This window comes from Spermophilus citellus, assembly GCF_964194105.1.
Source record: "Spermophilus citellus genome assembly, chromosome: 5".
NCBI lineage: Eukaryota > Metazoa > Chordata > Mammalia > Rodentia > Sciuridae > Spermophilus > Spermophilus citellus.
In genome coordinates, this window is record NC_138186.1 from 144,834,138 (window position 1) to 144,855,226 (window position 21,089).

Sequence of the window (21,089 nt, forward strand, 5' to 3'; positions counted from 1 at the left end):
TTCATTTCCTCATTAATACCTATCTGATATTTTACCATGGCTATGGTATACTATGATATTTACATCTTATTTTTTTTTGAAATGACAAAACTAATATTATAAAAACCCTTATTTAAAAATTTAAAAAACCCTTATTTCTTAGTGATTTAACTCCATTCAAACCAATTGACCATGTGGTCAAAGTATATAAAATCAGCTACAGAAAGTGCAACTGACCTGAAAGATTATTTTATTTTTTTATTTATTTTTTTTTTTAAAGAGTGAGAGAGGAGAGAGAGAGAGAATTTTTTTTTTTTTAATATTTATTTTTTTTTAGTTCTCGGCGGACACAACATCTTTTGTTGGTATGTGGTGCTGAGGATCGAACCCGGGCCACACGCATGCCAGGCGAGCGCGCTACCGCTTGAGCCACATCCCCAGCCCAAGATTATTTTATTAAAAATAAAATTTTGGGGCCTGGGGTTTTGGCTCAGTGGTAGAGCACCTGCCTCGCATGTGTGTGGTCCTAGGTTCGATCCTCAGCACCACATATAAATAAATAAAATAAAGGTATTGTGTCCATCTACAACTAAAAATATTAAAAAATAAACAAATAAATAAATAAAGTTTTATTTGGACACATCACATCCATTTATTTATTGATTGATTCCATATCTATATTGCTACATTTACACTACAAATTTGGGTAATTTTGAGAGAGATTATATGGTCTATAAACTCTAAATTATTTACTATCAGGCCCTTTATAAGAAATATATTTCTCATAATTTTAAAATCATCCTTTCATTTTAACTAAAAAAACAACAAATTTTAACATTTTTTTCTAACACTGAAATCTACATTAAAAACTTAAAATTCATTTAAGTATCTCTCTGAGTATTAACCATTATTAACCATAAGCTTAATATATATCATCTCTTCAGGCATTTTCCTATTATAAAAATCCATTAAAAATTTTGAGACCTATCTTTTTAAAACTGGAAAACATATTATATCATCATTTAATTTCAACAATAGAAGGTATACATTTGTATGTGCTATTAACTTACACAGTCTGGAACTTTCAGTCCTCGCACAGTTACATACAATGTTGAAGGATAACGATTTCTTGGACATTTGGACCACCATTCAAAAACCTCAACAACATTTAATTGAGATCGAGGTTTAGCAGGTGGGTAGTACAGTTGCAAGCGAAGTTTTGAATTGATATTTGCATTTCCATTGGCTCCCAGTAGCTTAAAAGAATTCATATAAAATATTACTTTCACAGAAAATAAATAATACAATAAAGCAATAATATGTAGTCAGAAACTCTTTTATAAATGATCAATGTGGCATGCTGAAATTTCTTGGATTTATAAAGCAAAGGAAAGAACATTGACATAGTTGGTTAAGTACAGATTCGGATTATTTTTGAATAAAGGTAAACCAAATGACAGGTAAAATATTTTTTTCAATAGCCCCCTTTTTATCTGTACAACCACTTCAGAATACAAAGCATTTACATTACTGAACCAGATGCCACTCTGCACAAAGGAGTGATCAATACATATTAAACAGAAACAATTTCCCATTTATTCCTTATTACTATTTTTAATGGTTAAATTATTATGTTTTTAAAAAGTCAACATCATCAAGATACTTAAACTAATTCAAACAAATCATTATATTTTCCCAATATTTTAGTTCATCTTCTTAAAATGGTCTATTTAAAGAAACCTACTAAACAAAATGAATTAAGTAAAGATTCTTATTAGAAAAATTCAAAAATCTCACCAACTCTTTCAATAGAACACAACTCTAAATAGGAAATCAATTATTTCTTTGCAATGCTAAGGCTTAAAACCAGGGCTTCACACATGCTAGGCAAGTGCTCTACCATGAACTATATCCCAAGCCTTAGGAAATATCTTTTTAATATTTGTGTCCTGTACAAATTAGGAGTAAGTAGAGTGATAGTTGTGAGAATTTACATTAGCTTGGGCACAGTATGAAGGTGACTTAAACCAAAAGAAGAGTAGTCAGTGAGTGCAGAAGACATATTTAATAACATTTACTGACTGATAACTTGAAACATTAAAAGAGTCAAGAAAGACTCCAAGGGAGTACTGTCCAATAGAACTTCCTATGATGGTGGAAGTGCTCTACACCTGTGCTTTCTAGAACAGAACCCACTAGTCACATGGGGCTACAAAACACAAGGGGCTGTAGAACCAAATTCATAGTTATATTTAATTTTAATTAATCTAAACTTATTTAGTAACAAGTGGCTTGCAGCTACCAAAATGGACAGTGTAACTGGGAGACTGGGAAGATGGCAGTACTACCAACTGAAAAAAGAAGAGAGAAAATGGGTAAGAGATTAGTTAGGATGTTTGTTCACTCTGGGGGAGTCTGAGATATCTATAGGTCATTTGAATTAAAATGTCCAGTAAGTAACTGCATTTACAAATCTGAAGGACAGAAAAGGAAAGTGGGTCCAAGAGAAGTGAATTTCAGATGAAATCAAAAGTAGGACATCAGACTACTGCAAGAATTTCCTATGTGGATCTTCAAGGATATACAATTGCTCTCATTCTACTCCATTCTTCACATTGATCAAAGTAATCTTTCCAAAACATGGTTCAGATTGTTTTATCCTTTTGTTTAAATCCTGTAATGACTTCCTATTACTTTTTAAAAATTTTATCATGGCTTGAAAGTCCTATGTAATCAAGACCCTGTTGACCTCAGTAACCTCTTTATGCACCATTCTTTCAGTCTCTACTCTCCAATCTTAGCAGCCTTTTTTGTTGTTGTTGTTATCTGAATAGATCTTGCTACTTATAATAACTGGATTTTCCTAGAACTCTCCACTCCACTGCTCCCACCTAGGTAGTGCTTCCTTAGGAAAGTTTTCCTGATCCCACAGGACCCTTGCTTCATAATCCAACCCATAACTCTTCACAGTATTTACAAAAATTAATAATTATCTATTTAGTTATTTTATGCTTGTTTTTCTTATTAGAATATGAGGTCAACAAATTTGTCTTCTTTAAGTCTACTGACTAAAACAGTGGCCAGCACATAGAAATGGCTTACTGAATATCTGTTGAATTGAATAAAATTGGCAGGGTCATATATATCTTACTTGGTGCTGCATCCCCAGGACCAAAAAGTGGAAGTGGTAGAGGATAGGCAATCAGTAAATATTTGAGACTCTTAACGAGTGTCTCCAAGTTTGTGTTAACATCACTTTCACGATGCAATCTTCCTTTAAGTTCTAACTCCTTATATGAGACTAAACTGTCTAGGGAAAAGCAACCAAATCTGGAGATTATTTTAAATGTGTTTAAAATGAATGAAAAACATACCTTAAGAAATGCCCAGGCAATTTTCCGAAAGCCACATTCTTGGTTTTGAACCTCAGAGTTATTCTTAATTTCATCCATGCTCAAAAAATCAACAATCTTGGGGCTGGGGATGTGGCTCAAGCGGTAGCACGCTCGCCTGGCATGCGTGCGGCCCGGGTTCGATCCTCAGCACCACATACAAACAAAGATGCTGTGTCCGCCGAAAACTAAAAAATATTAAAGTTCTCTCTCTCTCTCTCTCAAAAAAAAATTTAAAAAAAAAAAATCAACAATCTGCAAGTAAATTCCAAAAATTACTTCATAGAATACTAGACTATCTAAAATTTAATATTTTCTAATAAAATATTGTTAAAAATTAAAAAAAAATTTAGTTGTTGATGGACCTTTGTTTTATTTATTTGTGTATGATGCTAAGAATTGAACCCAGTTGCCTCACCCATGCCAGGCAAGTGCTCTACCACTGAGTCACAACCCCAGCCTAATATATTGTTAAAAAAAAATTTTTTTTAAAGAGGGAGGGAGGGAGGGAGGGAGGGGAGAGGGAGAGAGAGAGAGAGAGAGAGAGAGAGAGAGAGAGAGAATTTTAATATTTATTTTTTAGTTTTCAGCGGACACGACATCTTTGTTTGTATGTGGTGCTGAGGATCGAACCCGGGCCGCACGCATGCCAGGCTACTGCTTGAGCAGCCCCATATTGTTAAAATTTTTTAAAAAATCATTTGAATATTTAAAAATGTGTTCTTTATATAGAGTAAAATCATTTTTATCTCATTTCATTCACCTTTGAGTTAACTCCGCTATTGAGGGTTCATTTTTTGGCCACTTTATCTCTTATCTCTTATTAGTAAATCTTTTATTAAGATTTATTTTAAACCTAAGGCAAAGAGTTAATTACCTCAAATATTACGGCTATGCCAACTACACTGCCCTAATCATCTTACATTGTATGCATTTATGGGAATGCCACAATGTAACCCATAAATATGTATAATTATAATGTGTCACCTAAATGTAAAAGATAATTACTTAAGTGCAGTCTAGGCACAAATACACCAGGCATAAAATTCTTAAGTTTTATCATTTAATATGTATCAGAGCAGACTTCAAAGGGTTCATTATTTTAAAAACTCAGGACATTTTTTCTGAATCCTTGCTTGGATCACCTTCCTGAAGTTGGGGGCTTTCTCTTTGGATACATGTTGTAATTAGGCTTCTCAAGAGATTTCTTTCATACCTTCATCTTATCCATATATTAAATCTCAGGGATTTGCTATCAACCTGCCACAGAGATTGATTCTAGGTACTTGTTAGAGGCTATTGCTTTGCATTCATGGTTATCAAAAGATCAGTTGAGAGATATTAAAACTTTATAGAAGACTGCTTAAACATTAATATGGATTTCATCCATCCCTATTCTTTAGATTCTTAAATCTTGTTTCAGATATAATACATGTCCAGTGAAAAAGCACTGACAATATAGAAAAATACAGAAGCAAAGTAAAACAATTTGTAATCCAGACCTACAAATAACTACCATTAGCATTTGGCTTATACAAATGTAAACCTTTTTCTGTGCATTTCTAAATATATGTAAGCATGTGACTACAAATACCACACTCTTTTGCAAACTATTTCATATAGCATGTGTTGGCTATATCTCCATGTCATTGCAACCTATGAATATCATCATGTTAATGGCTGCCTAGACTAGTCTACCTAAATTTCTGTATTATAAAACAAAATAAATGTAATAAAAGCCATAATTTATTTAATCAAATCTGTTACTGATTAAAATTAGGTTCCTTAATGTCTCTCAAGTTTTTGCCATAAACAGAGATGAAATAAATATTTGCATATACATCTTTGTACACATGTTACTTTCCTTTTAGGATAAATATCTTGGAGTAGAATAACAGTTTTAAAGACTTCTGATGAACATTATAAAATTTTCCTCAATAAATTCTTCAAAAATTGAAATCAGCAGGCAGGAAACACACTGTGGTAAAACTTAAGTAACCAAAATTGATAATCCAATAATCTATCATTCTTATACCACTTAATAATTAAGTGATTATAAAATGACATATAATAAATCACAATGACTAGTTTCTTTCTTTCTTTTTCTTCTTCTTATTTTTTTTAAAGGAGTGGGATTTATTCAAGTGTGAAGTATAGAAACAGGACTCTTGCAGGGGCTAAAGAGGACCCCGTTACGGGTTACCCCCAAATCACAAGTTTCTAGAACAAAGAAAAAAATTCCTTGAGATACAAATTACATTTCTTTTTAAAAAATTAGAAACTTTATATACATTACACATAACATAATCATAGATGAAATGATAGAATATTTGTATTATAAACAAACATAAATAATCTGAAAGTCAAGGATCATAAAAATAAGCCATTCTACAAAATGAAACATCAGCTCCTGTCATGCCAGGCACCTTGTTCCCATACTAAAATTTTCCAGTTTGGTTAAACTGGAAAGCAGGCTTTCTCTGTTTCACTTTGCTAGCAGAGAGAGAACATAAAATAGAGAAATTAAATGTGGTATTCAAGGTTGAAATTATCATCAAATATAAATTACCTAACTTAAAAATTGGAGTAACTTAAAGGAAATCACTCTACGCCAAACCTTGATATCCTTTTCAGTGGGGGAAAAAAAAAAGGAAAAACTTATAATTACAAATCCGCTCAAAGACTATCTATTTTATAAATCTTTCTCTGAGTACTCTGACCCTTCACTTCACATCTAATAAGTTCTTCATCATTTTTGGTTATATATGACATTGTATTAGTTAACTGATCTATGTATGTTTCTTTCTTTTTTTTTTTTTAATCCAGGTGGTACACATATTCTTATGGAGTCTGATACTCAGTTAAATAAGCTTATACTATGTAAATGGAGGACTGCACTCATACAGATAAGATTTATCACTTTAATTAACAGTCATGAGGCTGCTGTAAGGATTAAATGATGTCACAGCATAGGTCAAATGGCTAACTTCTGGCACGGAAAACTATCACTGTTTTATCTGTACCTTCACAGCATACTGCACACTACTTTGTTGAATTATTGAACTACTTACCACTTACATTTAACAACTTATGTTTGCACAATTAAATATTAACTAAAATTTAGTTTGAATTGTTTAATCCAATTCATACCTCAAAGAACAAGATGACTTTAGGACTCTCATCAAACTCTCGAAGCAAAGAGGGAAAATTCTCATTAAATATAATTTGTTCTTCCCATTCTGGAAGTCTTGATTTTAACTGTTTAAAATCATAAGGCTGAGTCATAATAGGAAGAATATAATCCACATTCTCTTTTTCATAGCAAGATGACACGGGTCATTCACTGTTCAAAGAAAGACATTTCTGTCAACAAAATTCATAATTTTTAGATGAGAAAAAATTATGATACACAACCAGAAATAATAAATCATAATATAAAAGGAAAAATTATTTTCATAGTTCATCTAGAAAATTATAAATTCATAAAACTTTAAAGTAAAATAGTGCCTTACTATCATTTTGTATTTATATACCATCAGTTTTCACAGAATTATAGGAACATAAAGTGAGACATAATTATACCTTCACTATATAGTGGAAATAAAGCAATTCCTTCAGAATTTTAAACAAATTTATGATGATAGCACAATAAGTTAATATAAAAAAGGGACAGGGCCAGGAGTGGTGATGCATGCCTATAATCCCAGTGGCTCAGGAGGCTGATGATTTCAAACCAGCCTCAGAAAAAGCAAGGTGCTAAGCAACTCAGTAAGACCTTGTCTCTAAATAAAATACAAAATAGGGCTGGGGATGTGGCTCAGTGGTTTAGTGCTCCTGGGTTCAATCCTGGGTACACTAAAAAAAAAAAAAAAAAAAAAGCACAATTTTTGGAGCTATCACATTTTCTTTACAACTGAATAAGTGAAAGCCCTTTTTTTTTTGACAATTTTCATGTTTTCTGCCACTGCCATATTTCTGAACAACTAATTTTTTGAATGTTAGTATCATCATCTATTTTATTTACCTTGTTCTTTTACTTGGCCCTCAAGTATGTATTGCCAATAGCAAATTCAAGATTCATTTACCTCACTGAAGGCAAATGACAGGTAACATATTAATTTAAAAAAAAAACTGAGTTACACAACTAGAACATTTACATGAATATAAGATGATTTTCAAAGTTTTGTGGCATTAATTAGCTTGGGAGAACCTCTTTTACTTGAAATGAACAAATGTTCTCCAGTTCTTTTGCGAAAACATATTGATCAGTTAGATGGTAGATGAACACTTAGAACTAGTCGACTACTCTTACACAAATTCATAACTCTATTTCCATTGACAATACCAACTTCTACTGCATACAGTTTCAATGTCAAGGATTAGCTGCATTATTAAAAATATTACCTATCGTCTTTCTTGACATATTGACCAGTATTCTCATCAACCACATGAATTTTTACCATTGGGTGAGAAATCATAAAATCTGATTTAAGTCGATCAGTTCGGTGAATGTAAACTCCCAAGACAAGGTCATCATCAAGCAAGCATTTGGGATAAACTGGACTATCACGGCTTGTTATTTCATGAACACCATCACCATCAATGTCTTCATTATCATCTGAAACTACATGTATAGAAGAAAATCAATGTTATAATTAACTAGCCTCATATTTGAATTTACATATGATTTAAACCTTATGATCTATGATTATTTCACATGGTTAACAAAGGAACTTCAAGGGAAAAGAAGTAAAGGCCAGAGAGCAGCAGAGCACACATAGAGTAAAATATATTTACTAATGCATTATATTATAGCAGGGTGAGTAATGTTTTTTCCCAACAAGCACCAATAACAAAAAATGAGTCGAAACATAATTTTATCTATTTTCTTTGTGTAATATATTTCATTCAAATAATTTATAACTGGAACTTCTGTTTTTGAGTAGAATGTAGTAGGATGCAGCAAGTCAGTTCTTCAGGAAAAAAAAAAAACACAAACAATTGCAAAAATCTTATTTTAAAGACCTTAGAAAACTACAGTAACAGTGTACTAGATGGACTAAAATTCCAGAGAGAGAGAGAAAGTGGGTGTGGGTGTGGGGCAAAGACTGACTCAGTCAGAGGTAAACAGACAGAATGGCAGCTGCTTTTGTCTCTGGAATATTTGCTGACTCAGGGTGTGGGCTGAGAATCAAGATTTGGTCCAAGCAGAAAGAAGTTCACCAGCAAAGTTTTCAGTGGTTTCCTGTGAATAAAGCGATAAACCTGGAAAACGGAGAAGCCTTAAGCACATGGCCAATTTGCCTCACAAATTGAATTCTGGGAGGGTGGAGAGGTAGTGAAATCTTCTGGTGGCTAGGTGGTGCTAGCAGAACGTATCACACTAGGGGAAAAGGTCTGAAACAAAACAGGCAGGCAAAGAGGAAAGCCTAGGTTTGGTCAATTTTCAATGGATGATAGAATCCCATAATAAAAAGATAACTAAAAAATCAATTGCTGCTCAAAATTGAACAACAGACTTCTAAATAATATATAACCAAATAAATTAAAATAAAAATATAAAAATTTTGTTTGGTTGAATGATAATAAAGATACAGAATGTCAAAAAATTTTAGGGACACAGCTTAAGGCAATACTTAGGTAGAAATTTAAAGTCTTACATGCCTATGAAAGATAGACTAAAATCTTTCTTATAAAATTCATCTTATAAAGCTAGAAGTAAACAGCAAATCAAACCCAAAGAGAGTACAAAGAAGGAAATTATACAAATAGAAGAAAAAATAGTATACAAATGTACAATAAAAAAAATATCAAAGCTACAGGCTGAGTCTTTGAAGACTCAGACCAAAAATCCTTGAGTGGATCAAAAATTGAGAAAAAAAAAAAAAAAGACAATATTATGAATGAAAAAAAAAATGGTACAACCTTCTTGATGCTATATACATTCAAAACTTGAAAATTTGAATTAAGTGGACATATTCCTTAAAAAATATATCCTAACAAAGTTGCCAGAAGAAATAGAAAATGTGAAGACTCTGATATGTAGTAAAGAAACTAAATCTGATTAAAATTCTTCCTATAAAGAAAATTTTAGTCTAAAATATTTTATCAATAAATTCTTCTAAATATTTAGAAGATATTTTATCAGTAAATTCTTCTAAATATTTAGATATTTTCTCCAAAAACTGAAAAAGATGAAGCATTTCCCAATTCTTCTAAGACAACCAAAACTTTTATGTCTAAATTCAGGGCATTTTAAGAAAGGAAAAGTACAACTAATCTCACGACCACAGATATAAAAATACAAAGTAATGGCAAGCCAAATAAAAAAAGAGATTTGGAGGGGAAAAAAAAGAAAATCCATCACAACCAAGTAGGTACCTTCAACCCTCCCAGGAACACAAAGATGGCTTAATATTTAAATAACAGTTAACCACACTTACACAAAAAAAGGTGAAATTTATATGATCATGTTGATAAGATGATCACATATGTACCTGACAAAATTCAAAATCAATTCATGATAAAGAAAAATAAAAGCCTTCGCAAAGCAGAAGTAACTTCCTTAATCTGATAAAGGGTACAGACAATTCACAGCAAACATCATACTCAATGATGAAAGAGTTTTCTGTCAAGGCTGGTTAAAAAAAAAAAAGAATACTTGTTTTTGCCACTTCTGTTTAAGACTATAATAGAAGTCCTAGCCAATGTATTGAGAAGAAAAAAAAAAAAAGAATAAGATACAATAACTGAAAAAGCAACAATAAAACTACCATTACTAACATATTAATGATCATACATGTAAAAAAGTCAAAATAATCTAAGAATAAACTATTAGAAGTAATAAATAAATTTAGCAAGATTACTGGGTACTATGTTTAAAATTTAAGTACATATGAAATAAGAAACAAATTTTTTAAAAAATGCCTTTTACAGTATTATTAAGTAATATCACATACTAGGAATAAATCTACAGAAAGACTGCCAAAATTTAAAATATTATCAAGATAAATTTTATAAGAAACAAATACATGGAAATGCATGCCAAATTCACAGATTTCAAGATAAATATATCTAAAAATGCCAGGTCTACTCAGAGAGTTGGTATATTGTGAATCTTTTAGATTTATCCAGTTTAGATCAAAACTGAGCTTGGTTGGCAGGACTAAGGTGGATAGGAGGAGGGAAATTGAGACATCACTTGTAAAATTCACATGGAAATGCAAAGAGTAAAGAATAACACAGATAATACTGAAGAAGGAAAAAAATCTATAGTACACTACTAAATATCATGACCTATTATAAAGTTATAGTAATTAAGGTATTTTTTTATACAAACTGTCTATGTAACTGAGTAGAGACTATAAAAACAGATCCACATTTAACATAGTCTTGTTATTTATCATAAAATTGACACTGCACTATAAAGAGAAAAAGATAGTCTTCAGTAAATAATTACTAAGTCAATTATATACTCATGTGAAAAAAAAGTCTTGATTTAGTAGTTAAATTAAAAAACAAGTGTTTAAAATGTCTTGCTCTAGTAGTTACATTTAAAAACACTTGTATTAAATTAAATTTAAAAAACACTTGTTTTTAACTACTAGAATCAGAAAATATCAATGGTATCCTCAAATGACTAAAAACCATAAATTCTAAAATTGTCTATTTTCGTCCCCAAAAAATCATACACAAAATCAATTCCAGATGAACTATAATCCTAAACATGAAAAGTCAAACAGTAAAACTTTTAGCAAAACATTTTCAGGACTTAGGGAAGATTTCTTAAACAAATCACAGACAGCTCTTAACCATCAAAGAAAAAAATTAGGGAAACTGGGTAATATAAAAATTTATTTTTCAAAACTACCAATAAGAAATAATAAAGCCTAGAGTGGGAACATATTTGCAACTATTTGTGTATATTTATATCTGAGAAAAGATTCATATCTAGGTATATAAAATAGTGTCACATATCAATCAGAAGACAACAATTATTTTGTTTTAAAATGCATAGAAGACTTGAACAAATTTATAAATGTGAAATCCAAGCAGTTAATAAACATGAAAAGAATCAACATTACTAGTTTTAATTGGGATCAGGCTAAGGTCAAGGTTAATTGGGATATATATTATTATATATCCCTAAGAATGATTAAAAATTCAGAGGTCTAACCAGGTAGACACCATGTACATGCTGGTGAAGATGTGGAGTAACTAGAACTCTCAAACACTGCTAGTGTCTATTGGTAAACCAAGTAGGGAAAATAGAAAGTAATGATTAGAGCAACAATGTACATAAACTATGACACAGCAACTCCAAGACTGTGCTCAACAAAAAATGTATATCTATGCTCACAACAGATGTGAACAGAATGTTCCTTTCAGCTTTACTTGTAATTGCCTAAAACCAAAAACAACTCAAATAACCATCAATAGGTTAGGTAAGTTAACTGTGGTATATTTATACAATGGAAATCTATACTGTACAAAATCAAGAACTGAGAATGTATAAAGTCAACTGTCTTTACTGCTGGTATAAATTTCAAAAATAACACTGAGTTAAGAAGTCAGGCACAAAAAGCACCTTTATAATTTTATTTGTATCGATGTGCAAAAATGATCTGTTAGCAAACAAGGTAGTGGTTATCTCTGCAGAGCAATAAAGTGAAAGGGGGCCTGAGGAGGGTGTCTGAGGACTAATAATGTTCTGTTTTTTGATTTAGACAACAAGTTTATAGGTATGTGAAAATTCATTAAGAAATACACTGTGATACATATACTTTTCTGTATGTATATTGTGCTTCAACAAGTGTTTTAATTTAACTACTAGAATCAGAAAACATCAATAGTATCCTCTAATGACTAAAAAACCACAAATTCTAAAATTGTCTATCTTTGTCCCAACGTTTTACCAATTACATGGGATTGGGGGAAAAATAGAATAACAGGTAGGAAAAGGGCAAGAATATACAAAGAAAAAGGAAAAAATCAGAAAATGTAGAGACAGAAAGCAAGAGTGGGAAGGGAAATTTGGAAGAGGAGAGAGCAGTTGAATTAGCTGAGGAACCAGGTGGACGCCATGTTTAATACAGGGACACAGCCTGAATATCTGAAATATTGTTTGACTGTTGACCATTTCTATCTTTCACAACAGAGTCTTAACCACTTAGGGACTCTAAACTCAATGGTTTAAAGAAGAAATTCTGTATGCCACAAAAGTAATGACAAAGTCTGTATTATTCTAGAGTTAATTAAATTAAGAACTCAAAATGACTCAAGTAATACAAACCCATCACAGCAACCTATAATTACAAATGAATGCTTTTAATCAAGATGAATCCAGAACAAGTACCAAATATTATACATGTGATTATTTTAAACTATATCTTTAGGCCTAATTTTAAGAACTAAAATTCCTAGAGTCAAAAGCACACCATTTCTCATTTAATTAGTGTAACAAACCTGCTTTAGTCTTCTTTTTTGTCTTTTTTGGTTTGGACTTTGTGTTATCTGGCATGTTATCATCTGCATTTTGTTCCACTGAGCTTATTTCATCATCTTGATGAGAATCTGAAGTAATGTTTCCAACTGGCGAGTACTTCTTTTGTTCATCTTCAACTGTGTCATCAGAGATGTTCAATGTGCTGCAAATATAAACCAAGTACAAGAAATTACAAATATATTAATATTATAATAATCATTATTCATTGTAGAACAGAGTGAATGGTAAACAGAAGCAAGGATATGTTGTCTTCTGCTGGAAGATGCATGTATTTTCTTATATAACAATCAAATATCAAACTAGGTATTATAGGGACTATTTTATGCTTGGTGAGGAATTATATATCCCAAGGTCAACACATCGAGCTCTAAACCCCAGGGGAAAAAATAAAATAGTCTTTTATGAGCAATAGATCTGTCTTACATAGGACCACTGATGCCAAGTAAATAATTAATGAACTTCTGAATCACTTCGTGTAAAGGCAAAAAAAAAAAAAAAAAAAAAAAGCATTATAAGTCTGTTCTGTTTTCAGGAGGTTTCAGATAAATAACTTTTGGTTTCTAGGTAAAAACTAATTCCGTGTGTTTTCCAGTGTGACTATATTTTCAGAAGGCTATCATTAAAATAAAAATCTGCATCATATAAACCAATAAATGATAAGAAAGAGCAGCCAAGAAGTATACCAAGTTTAAAGAGAAGCTGGCCTATGAAAGTTTGTTTGCAACTATTTAAGGATAATAGCTTCCCTCTGCATACTATCGTCATATAAGACATGGTTTTAATTAAAATTTGTGAAATAGTTCTACTTTATAGTAAGAATGGCTTTCTAGCTCTACATCAAAAAAGCTATGAAAAAAGGAAGATTCACTGTATTTACAGTATTTTTAGCAGCCCTTATGATTCCTGTGTCTTCATAATCATTTCTTTGTATAACCCCCTTCTCTTTAAGTATGAGAAGTAGTGGAGTCACCCAATACTACAATGAGATCTTAAACAGACTGTGACTTCTGTCTTGCTCTCACTCCCTTGGATCCCTTGCTCTGGGGAAGCAAATGGCCACATTGTGAATAGCAAACATGGAGAGGTTCACGTGGCAGGGCAATGATATCTGGCTGAAAGCCAATCAGGACCTGAAATCTGCCAACATGCATATGACTGATCTTAGAAGTAGATCTTCCGAGGCCTTCTAATGGCTATGTCCACGGGCAGATTGTCCCTATCAAGACTAGCAGTAGCTTTAGGCCCAGCTAACATCCTGACTCCTGCCTGTGACAGACCCTGCCAGACTCAGGGGCACCCAATGAAGTTATTTCCAGACTCCTGAAACCACATAAACTGAGAGACAATAAGTGTTTGTTGTTCTAAACTGCTATGTTCTAGGGTAATTTTTTAATGCAGCAACAGGTAACTGTTGTAGTATATATATAATATATATTATATATACTAACATATCCCTTTAGCAAACTGACTATCCTTCTCTTTGTTACCACTGGTCCATTAACTTGTGATGATAAGAGGGGAATTACTTTTAGCCGAGAGCTTTAGAGGAAAATGCCCTGGAATGCCAAGGAATAGTCATCTACAGAATGTTCCCACCTTAAGTTCCTTCTAGATGACTGCAGAAAAAAATTATGGCAGGTAAAAGGCATTTTTTAAATCTCACTGTTTTCTCTAAAGAGAGAATCTATAAATATAAATATACTCACAGAAACCCAAATGATAAACACAAGTATATATGTATAGTCATTATATATATACATATATATGTATATGTATGTATATACATATATGTATGTGTGTGTGTATATACATATACATGTATATACATATATATATAAAGACTAAATACCAAATTGCCAACAGTGATTATCTTTGAATGATTGTTCTACAATGAGAAAATGTTATTTGTATAATAAGGAAAGTTATATTCATATGTCCAAATGGGCATTTATAACTCAAAAAGGGGGAAGTAATTAGGTTTCTATTATTTATAAGGAGAAGTACGTGGGTAAAGATAGAAACTCTGGAGTTAAGCTGCCAAGATCTGGCTCAGCCTCTGTGACTTAAACCTTTTAGTTTCCACATCAGAAAAACAGAATGATATTACTTTTCTTCATTGGGTTGTAATAAGGAATAAATGAGTTAATTTTCATAAAACTCCTACCACAAAGTTAAGGTGCTACATAAGGTCAGCTGCTATTCTCCTAGTGGCAGTGTCTCCAAATGAAAGATCAAGAATTTTATTAAACTACAGATGTCATGCAAGAGCTGAAAATAAGAATATATTAAAAAAATATGTATCTATGTAAAGTACCTTGTTTCAGCTTTAGACATGGCTGGAACTTTCTTTTTCTTCTTTTTCTTTTTTTCACTGCTCAATTTGTCATCATGCAATAAAGTATCTGAGGGAAAATAAGTTAACTGTTCTTTCAGTTTCTTCCTTATTTTCTTCTTAATTTCCTTTGCCATTTCTTCAGCTACCTGGAGCTGGTATGCTTGCATGAGTTCTTCTTCTCCTTCTAAAGTATTATTTTCTTTTCCTTCCTTTGTCTTATCACTTTTTTGATGATCAACACCGGACAATGACTTTGTTCTCATTTTCTGATGTGCAAAATCTACCTTCTCAGAAGTTTCTGGTTCCATTTCTTGTGTGGTCTTTGTAATCTTTTTACTTGGCTTCCCTTGCTTGTCTTCCTCTACACTGACATCATCATTTGAATCTTCAGCTGCTGAATGTGTATTCTTCAATTTGTTTTTAGTGACTCGAATGCTCTTCTCTGGGTTATTAGTGTTAATACAACTTACATCATCACTTTTGGTTTCTTTAATATTCTGAAGACCGCTTTTAACAGTGCCAAGCTAGGGAATAAGACACAACAACAAAGCTTTAGCTAAGGACAGATGAAGTTTATATAGATAAAAACAATGACTAATGTTCAACAATGTGGAATATTAGGAAGATTATGTTCTGCTGAGACAGAGTGATAACAGTGTAGAGCCTTTGGTGAGCATTATCCTAGCTTATGTTCCAGAATTAGACTAGTAATCTCTAAAAGTAACTGGAGATTAAATGAGTTAGTTAATTAACATGGGGAAAAGTCCTTAAGGACTTTTCAGATATGAGTTAATTGCTCAAATTTTAAATGCTATTTTCCTCACTGGAAAAATGATCCAAACTCTAATCTAATTAGGAGATGAGAAACTACTAAAAGAGTCACTGTGGGTAAAACATTTCTAGTTCCTCAAGAGAAAACACATATGGGTCATTTGTCTTGCTCCATAATTATACTCGAAAACCAAAGTCTTTAGCTCTAAGATTATCCTGTAATGAGTCCAACTGTATAACTAAAACACTGCTAAATGTTAAATATCAAGTTAAATCAAATGTCAAACTAAGCATACAGCTATACTTCTTTCTCCAATAAAGTATTATTTGAAATGAGATATTATTTTAATAGGAAAAAAGAGGCTGAAAATCACAAACGAATGTTACTAATAGTAAAACAAGTATTTTGAGAAATTCTCCAAAGATTTAAGTAGGCAAGATTAGATCTATTAAGAAACCATCAGAGAAAAAAACACAATTGATAGGGAAAGACGTCCTCAGATACAGGTGGTTCTGGAGAAGCAATTAAGAATCAGAGTCAGCTATTCTTAAGAAGCAGCAAATATGCCTGAGGACAACCTATTATTGAGGAGCTGGAATGGATAACTCTTGTGGTAGCTCACCCAGAGGATTAAGCAGTTGAGCATAAAAAGAAAGGGTAGCATGCTTCAGGTAGGCACACCCCACAAACAGCAAAAGCAGACTATGTTAAAAACAAAAAACAGGCAGAGGAAAGATTCTCAACATAAAGACAACCAGACAAGTAAAAACTAACAGACACTAAAGGAAAGCAGTATAATTAAGGTGAGCCATGAAATCCAATGAAAGAGAAAAATGAATACCAAAGGAATATAAATAGTATAAACTAGTAAGAATTTAAAATAGGCATCATATTAAAGAAATACAAAAGAATGTTGGGTGAACCATAAATATTAGAAATAAAATTCTGAGTGACAGAAATAAAAACTTAATAGATGCAATGAAAATCAGAATGGACAAAAGCTAAAATCACAATTCAGAACTCTCTAAAAAATGGATATGCTTACTACTGAATACTGAGGCCCAATTTTTAAAATTCTTCATGTTTAAAAGCAGTTAGAAAACATTGATTACATATGAAAAGGAGATGAAAATGCTGAAAGAACACCAAACATAAAGTAGCTCAATACATATTCAACATAGAAAGAAAGGGTAGCATGCTTCAGGTAGGTACACCCCACAAACAGCAAAAGTAGACTATGCTAAAAACAAAAAACAGGCAGAGGAAAGATTGCTCACTTAAAGCATTTTCCTAATTCTGTCTATATTTAATGATAAATTATGAAGCCATAACTTTTTAAAAAATCTTCCATAATCAGAGCTAATAAAAATTGCTTCCCTTAGAAGGATCCCGAGTTCAAAGCCAGCTCCAGCAACTTAGCAAGGCCTTAAGTAACTCAGTGAGATTCTGCCTCTAAATAAAATACAAAAAAGGGCTGGGAATGGAGCTCAATGGTTGAGCGCCCCTGGATTCACTTCCCAATACCAAAAAAAAAAAAAAAAAAAAAAAGTTGCCTCTTTTAAGAAATCAATTTTCATATATTCTGTTTTAGAAGTGATATATGCTTTAAAAAATAATATTTTTTTAAAAAACAACAAAATAACCCCCCAAAATTAGAAACCCAAAGTTCATCCTTGATTGCCTTCCACAAAGAAAAAGATTGCTGATCTTTTTAGAAACTTCTCTTTGGTTTTTTTCTATGAATATAGTCATACTTCAATAACACTGAATTTCCATTATGTTAAAATGGGCCATATAGATATCTATCTTTCTACTTTTTCAGTGAATACTAGAAATGTAGCACCAATATTGCACAGATTGTGAGGAAATAGTTGTAAAAAGACATAATCAAGAATTAGACACATAAGAAATATTTTGTGGTCTCAAAAAATTTTTTAAATGAAACTTTGGGAAAACTAATAAGATGAAGCTTGTTTTTTTTAATATTTTAATTCACTCTGATCCATCAGCCTTTGTACAAATAATATTAATTTTATATGACTTTGTATCTGTCATTGATCTTTTTCTTTGTTCAGTTCTTTTTTAAATAGTACAATAAATATAATTCCCAGCTTATCTCTGGTAACATCCTGTACATTTAAAAGGATAATAATTATATTTTCATTATTTTTTTAAACACTTTATTTTTTGTGGTTTTGATTTCCTTTTTCCCCCTTATAGTTTAATGGAATAAGTTATTTATAAATTATAAACTTGATTAATTTCTAGTTTTGTTGTAGTACAATAACAGATGTCTGCTTTGTGGAATTTAATAGCTTCATGGACCTGGTTGTGACTGAATTTGAAATGGCCCAAAGACATTTGCTCATGTTCCTAATTTATCTTTGTCCATTCTTCATCGTGTCTGCTTTTAAAATTATTCTGAAAAAAATGATTTACCAAAAATTCACTACTTTTAAGTATATAAATCGACTTTGGCAAATGTATAGTTATATGGTCACAATAATCATGATGTATTTCCATCACCCTGCATGTCTTTATGAAGTCAACTCCTGAAGCCAGTGTGATAGTGCATGCCTGTAATCCCAGTGACTCTGGAGAGTGAGGTAGGAGGATCATAAGTTCAAAGCCAGTCTCCAGAAATTAGCAAGACCCTGTCTCAAAATAAAAAAAAAAAAAAATTTAAAAAAATACATTTCCCTAACTCCTAATGACAATGAGAATTTTTACATGTTCTTATTTGCTATCCATACCTCTTCTCTAATTTTAATTGGATTGTTTTCATATCACTGAGTTATAACTGTTCTTAAAATGTTCTGTATCAGATGGTGCTTTGAAAATATTTTCTTTCAACCCAAAGCTGATCCTTTCATTTTCTTAGCAATGTTTTAATTTTTGAAAACCTCAATTTATCTCATTTTCTTTTTATGTCTTATGCTTTTATATCCAGAGCAAGGATACCAAGGATACCAATGAGTTCCTAATATCTGTGTTCCTTAGGAATATTGGTTGGTAATTTTCTTGTAAGTTATATAGCTTTGGTTCTTATATGTAAGTCTTTGATCCATTTCTAGCTATTTTCCAAACATGATATGGTCACAATTTATTTTATTGCATATAGATATATGATTATTTCAGGACCACTGTTGAAAAGTTTTTCTTTTCCCTTACTGAATTAACCTTGACAATTAAGAATTAAGTGACCAGAATGGGGTGTAACTCATTGGTAGAGCCCATACTTAGCATGCACAAGGCCCTGGGTGCAATCCCCAGTACAAAAATGAAGAGAGGGAGGTAGGGAAGAAGGAAAGAAAAAGGAAGAACTGAGTCCATTTCTAAAGTCTATTCTGCTCCATTGATACATATGCCTATCTTTATGACAATATCAAGCTGTCTTGATTACTACAGCTCTACTATGGGTTTCTATTCAAACTGTGTAACTTCTCCAATTTTGTTCTTTTTAAAATTGTTTCGTTATTCTGTTTATATTCCCAAATAAATCTCATATTTAGATTTCCAATTTAAAAACCTGCTGGCATTTTGACTAGTATTGAACTGAATCAAAAGATTTTCAGAGAATGAATATTTAACAACACTGCTTCTTCTAAACTATGAACAGGATACCTATTTAAGCAAATCTTTATTGTTAGCATTTTGGGGCCTTTCAGTATATACACTGAATATAAATGTAAATATACATAAAATTATTCATTATACTCCCTTATTATCCTTTTAAAATCTATAGCATATGACTTTCCTCTCAGATTCCAAATATTGGTGATTTGTGTCTTCTTTCCTTTTTCCTGATAGATCTAATTAGAGGTTATGCAGAAAAAAAACTCAGCAGACTTTAGTTGCTAAAATGCAGCAAATTTCAACATCTTGCACATTTTTGATGCATTTATCCTTGAGTGCTACGTATATTCCAGATCATTTTTCTATATTTAAGATGATCATATGGTTTTCTGAATTAGCCTTATGAAAAGAATTCCAGTGAATAGTTTTTCTAACACTGAACTGACAATATATTCCAAAAAGTCATTTTGTATTATCTTTTTTTTTGTAAGAATGAGTTCCTAATATTTCATTGATGATGTCTGAATCTGTGTTCCTTAGGAATATTGGTTGGTAATTTTCTTGTAATGTTTCTAGTCGTGGTATCAGGGTAATGAGTGTTTACAAGAAGGAGTGAAGAATTAGTTTAGCCTGTTAAGAGCTTGTATAGAATTGGTATTAATTCTTCCTCAAACGCTTGGTGAAATTTACAATGACCCCACCTAGAATCACTTTTATTTGTGAAGTTTTTATCTATTTCTTTTAGAGGGAGCTTTGGGAGTTTGTATACTGCATGTAATTTATGCATTTCATCTCAGCTGCTAAATATATGGTCAGAAAATCATTCATTATACTCCCTTATTATCTTTTTAAAATCTGTAGCATCTATAGTAACTTTCCTCTCAGATTCCTAATATTGGTAATTTGTGTTTTTTTTTTCTTTTTTCCAAATTAATCTGGTTACAGGTTATGCAGGGGGGGGGGGGGGGACTCGAGACCAGTTGCTAAAATGCAGCAAATCCCAAATAAGATCCATTTTTGGGACCAGCTGTAGGTAGGATCCTAAAAACTGAGCTTTGAGTTTTTGGAATGTTATGTGTGATAAGACTGCTTTTATATGCCTAAAGCCTTGGGCAACACTGTACCAATTTGTTCAAATACTAATAATGTGATTTATGGTAAACATCTATTTTTGGTCTGGGAGACTGATATCAGAGTAACTAAGGTCATTCACACAGGCACTGCATGCTTATGACACCTTGCACAGACACACACATACACAAAACCATGAACAAGAAGGCTTGGTAGTTCCTGGTTATCAACATTTTGCACATTTTCACAGTTGCTGGCAGAAGTAAGAACTGTACAACACTACAGGGAGCACACTACTGGTTTCTCCTGCAGTGTGCCTCATGCACTTTTTCCTTTTGTTGATTTTAATGTTTCTTTCTGCTGTGATAAACTATATGAACATATCAGAGCTTTTGAGTTCTGTGGGTCCCGCTAGTGAATTATCAAGCCTGAAGTAGGCCATTAGAATGCCCAATACAT

General features: G+C 32.0%; 1 protein-coding gene across 1 annotated transcript in view; it reads right to left on the reverse strand.

Moving 5' to 3' along the window:
- Window positions 1–21,089, reverse strand: part of LOC308649521 (jouberin-like) — a gene marked incomplete at both ends in the record, with an annotated part of 53,355 nt that overhangs the window by 19,009 nt on the left and 13,257 nt on the right. The window contains 7 exon segments of the mRNA XM_081295059.1: window positions 1,050–1,235; window positions 3,354–3,449; window positions 6,522–6,707; window positions 6,711–6,714; window positions 7,776–7,995; window positions 12,837–13,018; window positions 15,191–15,735. Coding sequence (XP_081151185.1) covers window positions 1,050–1,235; window positions 3,354–3,449; window positions 6,522–6,707; window positions 6,711–6,714; window positions 7,776–7,995; window positions 12,837–13,018; window positions 15,191–15,735 — 1,419 coding nt within the window.